The sequence below is a fragment of the Pyrus communis genome, chromosome 2, assembly GCF_041283825.1.
Source record: "Pyrus communis isolate YQ-2024b chromosome 2, ASM4128382v1, whole genome shotgun sequence".
In the NCBI taxonomy this organism is placed as follows: Eukaryota; Viridiplantae; Streptophyta; class Magnoliopsida; order Rosales; family Rosaceae; genus Pyrus; species Pyrus communis.
The window spans coordinates 23,469,929-23,484,750 of NC_142566.1; the positions used below are offsets into that span (position 1 = coordinate 23,469,929).

At 36.3% G+C, this 14,822-nt stretch overlaps 1 protein-coding gene across 1 annotated transcript; it reads left to right on the forward strand.

Annotated features, from left to right (window-relative positions):
- The first annotated feature begins 9,353 nt into the window (after nt 1-9,353).
- Nucleotides 9,354-11,104, forward strand: LOC137747738 (E3 ubiquitin-protein ligase RSL1-like). The gene is made up of 2 exons (XM_068487895.2): nt 9,354-9,988; nt 11,020-11,104. Exons 1-2 carry the CDS (start codon nt 9,354-9,356, stop codon nt 11,102-11,104), a joined length of 720 nt encoding a protein of 239 aa, XP_068343996.2.
- Nucleotides 11,105-14,822: the final 3,718 nt, after the last annotated feature.

A 14,822-nucleotide genomic window follows, 5' to 3' on the forward strand; every position in this document is an offset into this window, starting at 1 on the left:
TGCTTTGTGAAAATTTGATTGTTTGCATGTTCATGTTGAAGTGCTGATCAGTTCATAATATTCTTGTTTGGTTTTGGTTCATCATATGGTACTCTATAACCGTATGAAATTTGTGTTGTGAGCTTTAGTGCTGAATCCTAATCTATTCCCATATATATTTCCTTATACTTGGTTTTACTATTTTGTTGGAGAAGAATACATGAAATATTCCAAATACTTGGTTCAACTATTTTTTGTGTTTGCATCTTCTGGAACATTGCACTTGATTTCATCAATTTTTATCTGAACTCGTTCAGTAATTGATTTTGTTGACATTTTCTGTTTGAAAGTTTGTGCGCTTGCATCGTGTCAGAAACAATGCTTCTGTGCCTACTGAACATGAAGTTATGGTATTTTTACTTTGTCATCTTTGATTGGGATCTATGCTTATATGATGTTAAAAAAAATTGGCTATTCTCAAAGTAAAATTAGGATCATAAGTATATACGATAAACCTAGCAGAAAAAGAAATAACAAACATGTGTCTTTTTATTTTTTGGTCGACAACGAGGCATAATTTCGGAAAGAAAAGAAAAACTACACAAAAATGTCACAAAGCCAACCAGGCAAGCAATAATTGACGAAAAGGAAGAACTCACCAAAAAAAGGGACCTGGATTGCAGGATAATCTTGGAAAGGCCAAAATATTAGCAACAAAGTTCGTTTCATGATAAATTTTCAGAAATTCATAAGACCAACTTTTTGATAAGATAATAAGAATTCATAACCAAACTTCCGAAAGGATGATCAATAATCAATTTCAACATTTTATATATATCAAGGGAAGCAAGCGAGAAATTAGAGTCACCAAAATATTCTCAATTCCGTTATTCACACAAGCTTCATACTGATGAAATTGAGGTTCCACCATAAAACCAATTGGCAATATGAGGAGTAACCCAAGATCACATAAGCACATAGCAAACCTTGTCCCTCACTGATGTGGGACAACTGTCAACACGCCCCCGCACGTGTGGCAGATTTTCAAGCCTACACGTGGATAACAGCTGGGTGACGTGGAGCGCGTGTGGCCGTTTGGCTTCACACGAGGACAACCCGCTCTGATACCATGATGAAATTGAGGTTCCACCATAAAACCAATTGGCAATATGAGGAGTAACCCAAGATCACATAAGCACATAGCAAACCTTGTCCCTCAATCCGCAAATCCCCATCCCTCCCACTATATCATCCACACCACCTCAACTTACCTATTCACCTATATTAAACAATCCTCTTCCATCACCATCACCCATCTCACCTGTGCACTCTATACCTGCCCTTTCCCCACTCCTATCCTCTACGAATGTAATAGGTGTTGCTCTTGTCTCATCTTCCTCTCCAGGAAACATTCAACCTGTTCGCTCCATGGTCACACGTTCAAAGGATGGCATCCACAAACCCAATCCCAAATATGCGCTGGTTTCTGATGTGACTAATGAAATAGTTAAGCCCACTTGTTTTACACAGGCAAATAGGTACCCTGAATGGCGTATGGCAATGGCAGAAGAGTTCAATGCTCTGCAACAAACAGGAACGTGGTCCTTAGTTCCTTTTCATTCCGCCATGAATGTTCTACCAAATAAATGGGTGTACCGTATTAAACGTAAATCTGACGGTTCCATTGAAAGATTTAAAGACCGTCTTGTTGCCAATGGTTTTCGTCAACAAGAAGGAATCGATTACAGCGAGACGTTTAGTCATGTCGTCACTCATGCTACCATCAGACTTATTCTTTCCGTGGCTCTTCATTTTAACTGGCAAATACGCCAACTTGATGTCAAAAACGCGTTTCTCCATGGTTCTTTAACTGAGGAAGTATACATGCGCCAACCTTCTGGCTTTGTCGATCCACAGTTTCCAGCACATGTATGTCGTCTTCGACGGTCCTTATACGGCTTAAAACAGGCCCCTCGTGCCTGGTTTCAGTGCTTCTCTCAACATTTGGAAGAGCTCGGGTTTCATGCATCAATGGCAGATTCTTCGCTGTTTATTTACTTCAATGGAACTACTGTTATTTATTTACTCATCTACGTTGATGACATTCTTGTTACAGGTAATAATCCATCCCACATCTCCACATTGATTCAACAATTGGGAAACAAATTTTCAATGAAGGACCTTGGCGCCTTACATTATTTTTTGGGAATGGAAATTACGAGAACACCGACGGCCATGTATTTAACACAGTCAAAATATATCCTGGACCTACTCAAACGCACTAAAATGGCTGACGCCAAACCATTGTCTACTCCAGCCCTCCCTGGCCGCAAGCTTAGTCTATATGAGGGTGAGCCCTTGGATGATGGTACAAATTTTTGAAGTGTTGTTGGGGCTCTCCAATACCTCTTATTCACACGGCCTGACATTGCTTTCGCTGTAAATCAAGTCTGTCAGTATATGCATTCACCCACCACTACACATTGGGTTGCAGTCAAGCGTATTCTTTGTTATTTGAAAGCCACTCATGATCGTGGTATAGTTTACAAACCCAGTTCGTTGTCCCTAACAGCCTTTGCAGATGCAGACTATGCTGGTGACCCCGATGATCGTCGCTCCACTGGTGGTCATTGCATTTTTCTAGGGGATAACTTAATCTCTTGGAGTTCTAAAAAACAAAGAGGTGTGTCTCGCTCCAGTACAGAGGCTGAGTATCGACAAATGGCCTATACCTCTGCCACTTTGTCTTGGTTCCGCCACATATTTTGTGATCTTCATCTGCCTCTCAATCCACCACGATTGTGGTGTGACAATATCAGTGCATTGGCAGTAGCTTCCAATCCAGTTTATCAGGCTCGTATGCGTCATGTGGAAGTTGATTATCATTATGTTAGAGAAAAAGTAATTCGCAATGAAATGGTTGTGGGATATGTTTCATCCGCTGACCAAATCGCAGATCTTTTAACCAAGGGTTTGTCCACAGCTCGTTTTAGTTATCTCATTTCCAAGCTTCCTGTTTGTCAACGCCCACTCAGCTTGCGGGGGCGTGATAAACCAACTATTCAAGATCTCTCTCCATGTCAGAAATGCATGGTAAAGGTCTCTCCAAGTCAGCTACACAAGTTGGATACTCTTCAACCTCTTCAACAGATAGAAAGGAATCACAATCCTTCCTTATCTAAAACTCATGTGTAACTTAGTTTTGAATTTCAAATGTAATCAGATGATATGTTTATACTGTAACCAACCTCATCTTGTAATCTCTATATAATGAAGTCCATACCTCACTCATAATTAATTGAGTTGACTTTATGCAATCAATGTTTGCAACCCTAGCTTAAATTCTTTCACATACCAATAAAAACATCCCAAACTTTAGTAGCTAGCTAGAACCTCGCCTCTACCAAGGTTTTCACAAAAACCAGTAATCCAGGCCCCTAATGAAATTCTAGACAATCCTATCCTTGAAACCACCGCGGTCTTTTCATGATACTCCATTATGTGGTGTTTGTGAAAATTTTCCTTAAGTTTAGTTTTAAAACAACCAAAAATGAAAAATCGACTAGTCACATTGGCATCGATTCTCGCGGTGGTGTTTTGAAGCCAAAGGCCAAGGTTTCTGTGCTTGAGCTCTTGAGTATGGATCATTGGAAAGGTGAAGATTTCTCAGCAGATTCAAATTCCAGCCCAGTTTGTATGCAATTTTATATTGATTAAAATAAGCATTTATTTTTCTAGTTGTTAGTATAGGGCCTCGTTTGTAGCAAAATGACGTTCGTAATGGCTAAAGAACTTCTATATGGCAGTACTTATCTTCCACTATTTTCTTGTGAAGTGTAGAGAGTTATTTAATTAAGTGTAGAGAATTGTTAAGCAAACAGCATTAAGCTAATTTTGAGGTCAAGGTTCTTCCATGAGCCCCGATTTCTTAATTTCATTGTTCTTCACAAGCATTTTCCTCTGTAGATACTGAACTGATATATCAAATTCCAGGTACTCCTCCCCTTCTTTTTCTTTTTTCTTTACACTTACAATTTCTGTTCGTTTATTGGGTTAGGTTGAAATCTTTTAATCTTTATAGTTCGATAACATTGTGTGGCCGAAGTCGATGAACTCGGTGTGGGAAGGGCCGAGTAGAAGATGAAACTATTTATTCTCAAACTTCTAACCTAATTAAGATTCGGGTAGGTCGATAAATGATACAACAGAATCAAAGAAATATCTTGAGTGACATGATGATTAAAATGAAGATGAAGCGGAAGAAACCAAGTTTCTTAAAAGCCTCAAGCCCTCCAACCCTCCCTCCAAAAATTTACCTAACAAATAATGACAAATAAATAGTTAACGCTCCTAAACCTAATCCCTTCGAGATTAAGGACGACTATTCATCGACAACAATCATGACAAAAAGTACTGCTCTCACAAGACGCGTGGTAAAGTTAATCAATCCGGAGAGTCTTCCAACTCGAAGATCAACGAAAGTGATGAGGAGGCTTTTGTTTGTGAAATGTGTGTTGAGTCTAAGGCTGCATCCGAGTCGTTTGGTATAAAAAATTGCAGAAATCGCAGCCATACATATTGTACGGACTGCATGGTCGAATACGTGGGTTCCAAGCTTCAAGAGAACATCACGAGAATTCGGTGCCCTGATCCTGATTGCAAGTCGGGAATGCTAGAGCCCGAGCACTGTCGTTTGATCCTAATATAGATTGAGATGAATAAATTTAGAGAGTCCAAAGCACCACCACTGGCAAAGCTACATAGGCGAGGAGGGGCGACCACCCCTCCGCTCGTCAGAATCTCCACTGAGAGTGAAGATTCAGCCCCTCTAATCTTTCGAACCTGTCAGATTCTGGGTTTGCTTCTGGTTTTCAGCTGGTATGCTGCCTTTAATTTTTTTTTTTTTTTTTTTTTTTTCAAATACCTTAGCCAAAACAACGTCATTTTGAACTTGAATTAAAATAAATAAATTGACGGTGTCATTTTTGTTTAACAAACACTCCCATATTTTTTCTTCTTTTGATAAAAACACTTCCATATATTGAATCGATCAATATATGGTCATAAAAAATAAAAATATATATAATTTCCAACGGTTTGCTTGCTATGTGGATTCTTATTAAGTGATTCAACGGTTTGGTTTCCATAGTGAGTTTTCAATATTGAAAGTAATTAGTGATCTTTCACAAGAATTAGTGAAGGTCGGAAGGTGTGAAAGCTACAGGTTAGTGTATAAGATTATTACATTAGTTTTGGTGTTACTGGTTGTAACTGCTTCAGTAAGGAGAGCGTTTTCTGTTATGAATATTGTCAAAACATCACTGCGTAACAAAATGAGAAAGTAATGGTTAGGGATGACAACGGATCGGTTTGGGGATGGAAATTACTATATCCATCCGCATAACCACGAAAATTAACCATATTCATAACCACAAATTAACCATCGGGTATTATCCATAACCATACCCACTAGATAACGGATTTCTCATCGGTTAACGGTTATATCCATATTCGTTAATACAAAAAATATATTCGCCCAATTGACGCATGATAATTTAGTAAATATTAATTTCATCATTAAATATTTGATGTATAAAATGATTTAATTAATGGATCTTGTGGAACATAAAAATTAAAGCTAAACATTGATAATGTTGGTTGATCTTTGATATCTCGCATAAATACTATTAAATTCTCATAGATTTTGATTCATATCAAAACTTTTGAACTTTGCTACAAAATGCAACTCACACAATGCAATTTTTGTATTCTCAAGGCAATGGATTCGTTGAATAATGAATATACATATATATATATATATATATATACACATATAATTATATTATATATTATTTGGTTCAGATTCGGGTACGGATATGGAGGGGGGACCCTTATAACCATATCCAAAACCATAATTGAATAATATTCACGGTTTTATCCCATACCCAAAATATACCTAAATTTTCATACCCAAATCCAATCCATTCGGGCAGTTATCTATGATTATCAGATTTAACGGTTAAAATTGCCATCCCTAGTAATGGTTGAGTGATAGCTTGATTGTTTACATTGAGAGCTGTTTTTGTTTTTATTAATAATGAGCCTCTTATGCGACGTTTTTATGATATAAAACCTCGTTGGCACAATATTATAACTTGTTTGTATTGATACATTAATTATGAGCCACATTAATATTGTCTACTATCTAAAAGGATTTGGTTGTCTACATTTTTCTGGGACCTTTTACTGTTTTAAATTTTGCCTCTCCCCTGGCTATTCCTAGCTTCGCTATTGAACACCACAATCATTAATTTGTTCTTGAAGTGCTCAAACATTGTTGATAATAGCTTGTTCTTCCGGTGCTCCAAATTGTTGGCTTGTCTACTCATTACAAGTCAAGTAAACCCCTTAAAAGGTTATGAAGATGAAGAAAATAAGTTCTTTCCTAGAAACAAACTTCCCAAGTCCAACGAAATTTGTCACTACTACTTTCTAAAGTAAAAGAAATTTCATGAGCGATCTGATGAAGATGATGATGAAGAAGACGAAGAATTTGAGCTTGCTACAATCTTCAAGCCCTCCAATCCTCCATCCGGAAGACGATGTGAGAACTGATGATGATGTTGATGAGCAAGAAGAGCAATTTTTTGAAATTCCAAGATGAACCAATTCCTCCAACCCTCGTGAAGAAATTGTTCAATTTTCGAAGAACTTGTTCAATCATGCATGATGATAATTGATTGATCTCTTGGCTGCTAAGTCGTTTGCTTTTGATCATGACAAAGAAACTAAAGTTAAATGATCAAAGTCACTATAGTCTGGATGTTGATATTGATGACAAAGAAGGAGAATTTGAGTTTACTGTATTTATGAATCTCCCCATTAGTGTTGATGAACAAATGAAGTTCCAATACGTCCAAAATCGTGCATCCCTCTTTAGTGTAACAAATAGAGAAGGAAGCAGAGTGTAGAGCATTTAATAACAATTCTAGTTGCGAATGAAGGATTGCTTTTGTGGATATAGTCTTCCTTTTGAACTCATCATCCACTTACTTCACCTACAACCTCCACTCATTTTACCTACATCATCCACTTACTTCACCTACAACCTCCACTCACCTACATCATCCACTTACTTTCATTCTCAAAGTATATAAATAGGCATCTCCATCAAGGTATCAATTCACCAATACATTTCTCTACTCCCAAATTGGAAGAGAATTCACTTAGAATTGTGTCCTTGGAGCTTTGAAACTCTAAAGCTCTCAAGCATCCAACCTCCCAAATTCCCAAAAATTCTGAAGGATTGAGAAAGCTCTATTCGTTCGTTTTTCGTCAAAATCCTCCTTCAAGATCAAGCCCCTGAAGGCCCTTGAAGAACTTTCACCAATTCAAGATCAAGGCCCGATGACCTTTGAAGAAAGTGTTCTTCAACCTTCAAGATCAAGCCCCAAAGGCTCTTGAAGATCTATTCAATTGTTCATCAAGATCAAGCCCCAAAGGCCCTTGAAGAACTTCACCAATTCAAGATCAAGCCTCGACGACCCTTGAAGAAAGCGTTAATCAACCTTCAAGATCAAGCCTCAAAGGCCCAAGAACAAGCCCCGAAGGCCTTTGAAGATCTGTTCATCCGTTCATCAAGATCAAGCCCTGAAGGCCCTTAAAGAACTTTCACCAATTCAAGATTAAGCCCCAATGACCATTGAAGAAAGCGTTCATCAACCTTCAAGATCAAGCCCCGAAGGCCTTTGAAGAACTTTCACCAATTCAAGATCAAGCCCCGACGGCCTTGAAGAAAGCGTTCATCAACCTTCAAGATCAAGCCCCGAAGGCCCTTGAAGTTCCGTACAACTGTTCATCAAGATCAATCCCCGAAGGTCCTTGAAGATTCATTCATCCTTGTTCATCAAGATCAAGCCCAACGACCCTTGAAGAAATCCGCCAACTATTCATCAAGATCAAGCCCCGAAGGCCCTTGAAGATCCGTTCATCCTCCTTCATCAAGGATGAAGATCAAGCCCCGAAGGCTCTTGAAAATCTATTCATCCTGTTCATCAAGATCAAGCCCCAAAGGCCCTTGAAGAAACTTTCGTCAACTTTCAAGATCAAGCCCTAAAGGCCCTTGAAGAAACTTCCAACCGTTCATCCAAGATCAAGCCTCAACGACCCTTTGGATCAACAACACAATCCACAAATCTACACCTTACGAAGATCAAATCAGAGGATCAAATTACAAAGAGATTGTAACCCCAAATCATTAACACAAAATATTATTTTGTACACGTGTTCTTGTTTCAGGAATTTCCATGTTCACACAATAAACTAAAATGACTATTAAAATAAATTGTTGTCCTACCATAATAAGTAATAACTAATAAGTCTAACAAAATAGGTATTACGTAATTGGTTAATCAGAGTTAAGACTTTATTATTCTTGCCATATTGGACTGACAATGTCACTTGTATATCAAGTCACTCGAATATCAAGTGATTTAGTTAACAATTCATTGATGTTCACAATAATAGAAGGGCAAAACTTGTTGACGTTAAAAAAAGAGGAAACTTAATTAATTAAGGTTGTTGACCGAGACTTATATTTTACCTAATTAGGGTTTAGGGTACGCGCTTTATATAACAAATTACAGGAAGGTATATATATATATATATATATATATATATATATATATATATATATATATATGAGCTTGGCCTTCATACATATGTAAGAAGCAATGTATCTTTACTGGATGAATAATCTAAAAAATCTAAGAACTCGGTCGATCGGTCTCAAGTCTCGATTCTATGGCAGCTGTGAACGTTCAGGCTAAACATTATCCATACTTGTCATGCCCAAAAAGGGCACGGAGCTCCAACAAGTGGTGCAACGCAATCTTACAGCACGTCAAAAAGCGAATAACAAATCCCTTGAGGGATATGATGAAGAAGATGAAGATGAAGACAAAGTTGAAGAAATGGAGCTTCCTAGAAACTTCAAGGCCAAGCATTCAAAATGTTCCTCGAAACTATGATTTCTCGACTGATTTTTCTTCAGTTAGCAGTGCAAAAGAATTTATGCCATGCTTTCAAACCGCCCCTCCCAAAATACGATATAAGAACTAACATCAAGGAATATGATTTTTGACCAATTCGTCTTCAGTTAGCAGTGAAAAAGAATTTATGCTTTCTCGGATGCCCTTTGATTGTAGTCCAGGTCAAGGTCAGGTAGAACGTCTGCGTGAAATCGACGTGGATTATTACACTGATGATTATGAGGAAGACATTGAACTCTCAACATCAATTTATCACACCCCCAACACTTCTCTTGATGGCAATGACATGATCATCTCGCGAACCTGACAAAAGAAATCGGTGGTATGATTGCTTATGACAACTTTATGTGTTCTTCTCTATCTGAACTTGGGGAGTCTTCTAATATTTCGAAGGTTGTTGATGACCCGACTGATTTTGTGTGTACAATCTGCGTGGAACACAAGGAAGCACACGAGAAGTTTGACATAAAAATTTGCAGCCATGCATATTGTACTGATTGCATGGTCAATTACGTGGCCTCCAAGCTTCAAGAGAACATTACCAGCATTAGGTGCCCTGTTCCTGATTGTGTAGGGTTGCTGGAGCCGGAGTATTGCCGGCTGATTCTGCCTCCGGAGATGGTTGATCGGTGGGGAAGTGCATTGTGTGAGGTCGTTATTCTTGGGTCAGAGAAATTTTACTGCCCCTACAAGGATTGCTCTGCAATGTTGATTGATGATGGGACAGAGTTTGTGAGGCAATCGGGGTATCCGAATTGTTGGAGAATGTTCTGCGCTCAGTGTAAGGTTCCTTGGCATGAGGGGATCAAATGCGAGGAGTTTCTAAAGTTGAATAAGGATGAGAGGGAAAAGGAGGATATCATGTTGATGGACCTTGTGCAGAAGCAACAATGGAGCAGATGCCCCAAATGTAGGTTCTATGTGGAAAAATTGGTGGGTTGCATGTTCATGATGTGCAGGTCAGTTTTTTATCTGCTATCCTACTTCAATTGTTTGTTGAAATTACTTCTTGGTTATTAATGTGCAGTAAAAATTTCATTGTTTGTTGCTGTTATAATCAAATCACTTGGAATTCGATTGCTTTGCCTTCCTTGGTTGTTGTGTAAATCTCATGAGGTTGATTATGTTCTCGTGTTTTGCTCGTTATTGTTTAAAGTTAGATAAGAACCAAAGATGAGGAAACTGCATTGGATAAACAAAACCAGTAAGTACAACCTTTGGAGGCATATACCATTTGCGCAAAATTTTATATATTAAGCATCAACAATATAAAGCAGATTCCTCACTTCGTTATCCCGTTCAACCTCTAAAAACAGCAATTGCTGACTTCCCGATATTCACATGATTGAAAACCATCTACCCTTAAGTAGGTTTACAATACAATAACGAATCCCTAGTTGGAGGAATTGTTGGCTTTCTGTCACCTCCGTTAAGGTTATATTCTCAAATAACAAATGTGTTTGAGCTAAAATTTTTATCTTTGGAATCCTCTGTCCTTGCCTGGGAAATGAGGAGTAATCTGGAGTTCCGAGGGAGTATGTAGAGAAATAAGGCTGCCATGCCTCGATACATTTTACTAGATTTGTGAAAAGAGTGAACAGAACTATGATGATAGATTGACATAATAACTGGCATAGTTGCTCCGCTCAGCTTCAGCCTCAGCTTCATTTGAAGCGTGATTGTTTGACTACGTTCAAAAGAACGAGATAAAACATAAATACTTTCTCGATCAGAACTGCTTTCTGCTACAGAACTTAAACTTGAATTTTCTTCGTTTATATAACTAGTCTATAAATTAACTAGTCTATAGATCAGAACAAGCTTTCCGCTTTTTAGAGTTTGATATAGCCATATAGGCATTACCCCATTGCTCTGCTGACATTTAACCTGTAATGTACAAATTTCTCAACGCTATTTCAACTAGTTTCGTTCAGTAAATTCTTGAATGTACTTTGAATTTCTGTTTTTATTTTTTATTTTTTTATTACAGGTGCAGAACTGCTTTCTGCTATAGATGTGGAGACGTTTTAATGGACAATCATAACCACTACTGTCCCAGCTGTGAGGGGGGTTGATGTGCTCTATAATGTTGGTTAGGATGCTACTTCAAATATTGTAATTTATCAATTCTTGTTGAAAAACGTTTTAGAGCGCAAAAACGTTTTAGAGAGATCTTTTCTTCGTTGTCAAAACAATATTTCAGTAAGAAATAATAATATTTTTCGGATATTCAATCTAGCCCATCTTGAAATTCTGGTTTTGTCCCTAACTTAGGAGTTTCGGAGTAATGAATAAACATGTTAAAAAGACACATGGTGAGTTTTAAAAGAGTTTTTTAGGGAGGTTTTCATAGAGTTAGCTCTACGTGAATGAAAAAATGGCAAGTTGTTTTGTTTGGGTGGTATTTACGCGAAGCTCATGAAACATATTTTTCTATGCTTTTAATTAAGAGGGAGGGGAAATTCATGGATTCTGTTAACATTACGGTTGATTAATATATAAAGGAATTGAATTATCAAATGAGTTGAATGATATGGTTGCGGCAGATTATTATTTATTTGTCTAACCAAGTGACAATAATTTTCCGTTGACAAATTAGAAATGATTTCACATGTGCCTAACAAGGAACTAGTATTATCAAAAGAAAAAGCAATAAAAAAAGACTTCTTTTTGTGCTTCTGTGTATTATTATAGTTGGTAGGTCGTTCATAGAAGAAAAGAATATGGTTTGGTTACTAACACTGCATATGGTATATACTCAAGCTTGCCTCAGCCATAGGGTGTATGCTGGCTCACCAGTTCGCAACGGCCTCTTCATTGCCAAATTGATTAAGCATTATAAAGTTTTTTGTTTGTGATGGCAACACCTCGTGGTCGGGGTATAGTTGTTAACATTATTAGGTGTGAAGGTAAAAAAGAATCCAACATGTAAAATGAGAAATCTTGTAAGGGCTTATAAGAGGTTGGACTAATCCCCATATTGCTAATTGATTTTATGCTAAAACCCCAACTTTCTTCATTGTATCAAAGCATGTTGGTCCACATGTGCGTTCTTCAAACACAACGAGAGTTTATATTTACGGTAAACTTTGTCAGTGTGACGACGACACCATTATAAATTCTTTAATGTTATAACAAGTATATTTTTTTATTCAAACGATTGGATAATTACACTAAAATAATCTAAACAACAAGAAGAGCACTTGGATACATATGGGGTGAAGCACAATATTCTCTAGTCAGCTTGCTAAACTCAGGTATGCACAACACATGTATTCATCTCTTAATACTACATCTTAAATTCTTAAAATATAATCATGTTGTATGCCTATATTAATTATATGTAGACTTAGATTGATAACTCTAACAATTTTTAACTCTTACTTTAGAGACTATGACAATTACAATGATACGATATTCATATTGAAAAATTGCTCCAATCAAACTCCCTTGCAAACAATGTTATGTGATATTAGGCGGTTGGTCACCGTCTCAATTAACTCCTTGATGTTTAAAACTAAGAAAAGCGTCTGCCTAGCCCATCTAGCCGTCCCCTGGCCCGCCTAGACTCACTTAGGTCTTAACTCTTACTTAAACATAAAATATATAACTTTCATTTTGCATTTTATTTTATTTTTTAAACAAATTGTAAAACGCTTATTGAATACTTAAATAAACATTCATTATATTCTGGTTCCTTATGTTTTTAATATGTTCTAATACTTTCTAATTTATATGTATTCTATTTTTAAATTTATGTATCTTAATAGAATTATGTATTTTTTTTTAAGTATAAACATGCATTTATTTTTACAAAATATAATGAATTTACTTGAATTCATCTAGTTTGTCAAAACCCCGCTTAAACACTTGATTTGCTCATCATCTTGACTAACGCTTAACGTTTGAACTTAGCGTTTTTCAAAACCTTACTTGCAAATCATGTGGAGACTTTGAGCACATGGAAATCTAACCAAGGCATCAATAATTGAACATGCTTTGAACTATGAAACACGTTTCTATTTTGTTAAGGTCAATATGCTAATGTGAACGTAATGCTAATCAATTTCAATCATTAGCTATATATATAGCAGAGTGACAGGTGTTAAAGTGACAAGAAATCATGGGGTCAACTGCATCAGGACGAAATAAGAGTGGTTTAATTTCATAACTGCACATCCACCTGGCGATCGCCCGATACCAGCTATCAGCAAAATATATAATATATATATTTTATCAACATCAAAATGCATGCTTTGGAAATAAATAAATCAATAAAAACTGATATATTTCACAATCGTAGTTTGTGGTACGGCCACTGAAGTCAAGGCCAGTGGAACTTTCTCTTTTCTGCAGTCCGTGAGCGACTCGTTCCTTTCATAACATATGAGTTGTGAAGTTGTTACTTGTTTACAGTGTTTGTACTGTGGCAAAATGCGGTTAGGGTTAGAGTTAGGGTTATGGTAATAGGGTTTGCTGACGATCAACACGTTTATACTAGCATTTTATGAATATCCTGAGAAATGTAGTGAGATGAAAACTTACGTAGTTCACCAGCTGTGTAGAAAATATGACAAGATAAACCAAGTAATAACCACTTTGTCCAAAAAAAAAAGTACAAAAAAAAAAAAATCAAGTAATAACCAAACCATACCACATTACGTAATAACTTTTCAGTGAAGGATTTTTTAACTCAATTAATTATGAGTTTTTGCTCATTGTTGATGTCTCAAACTTGATTCTTTTCTTACACAATATTGCTTGTATCTAGTGTTTGAAATTTCTTCGATACGGTCGATAGTTCCACAGACGTAACATAATTATACTCTGGACCCGTCTTGCCTTCAGCAATTATTAGCCAAATCCCTAGGCTTCTATATAATCATAGGTTCATAAATTGAAAGTATTGTGACAGAACTTACTAATGCCAATTGTACATAAAATGAAGTATTAATTCCAACTTATAGGATAAATTTGAAATTTCTGTTTTTCTAGCTTTGATTAGTGATTACGATGGTCTAATTACGACATGATGCTTTTTGCGTCTAATTTACTTAATCAAACTCTTACAAAAACCAACCTTTAAGATTAGTAATCTTAAAAAGCAACAAAAAGTCAAAAATTTTACAATTGGCAATTAGACTAATGAACACGATAATTATGGTCAATTAATTAACTTCAATAATTGGTATTTTTTTTTGTCAAACAATAATTGGTATTTATGTGGGCCGATAAAGGGAATTAAATAGCAACCAAGGTCAGCCAAAATTAGCAAATAATTATAGTGAAAATTAGCCAAAATTAGCAACTAATTACATAAAATATATCACAACAAATTAACAATAAAAACCATATTTCTTCCAAAAAAATAAAATAAAAAACCATATGATTTTTTTTAAGAAAAAACTTATTAAATAATATGTGGACTGACTGAGCGGTCACACAAGGTTGTGGCCACCTTTGGGTCTGTGAGATCTCCTTCCCTTTTTCTGATAGAAAAATGCCAAACCGTACAAAAAAAAATAACCACCACGGGTGGCTCGACATTTAGGTGAATTTCAATTCGGTACTGTATACCACGATAGCAATTAACAGAAGTTGAAATGTTCTTGTGAACCTTAAATTAAGAGACGTTAAAATGTTTTTGTTAACCTTTCGATCCTTAAAACAGAAAACTGTTGTGAATTTGCAAGCAAGTGATCATAATTGGCTTTCTATAAAATGAAAACTATATTAAAATAAACTTAGATTAAAATAAAATAAAATAAAAATATTAAAACATTATAAGCAATA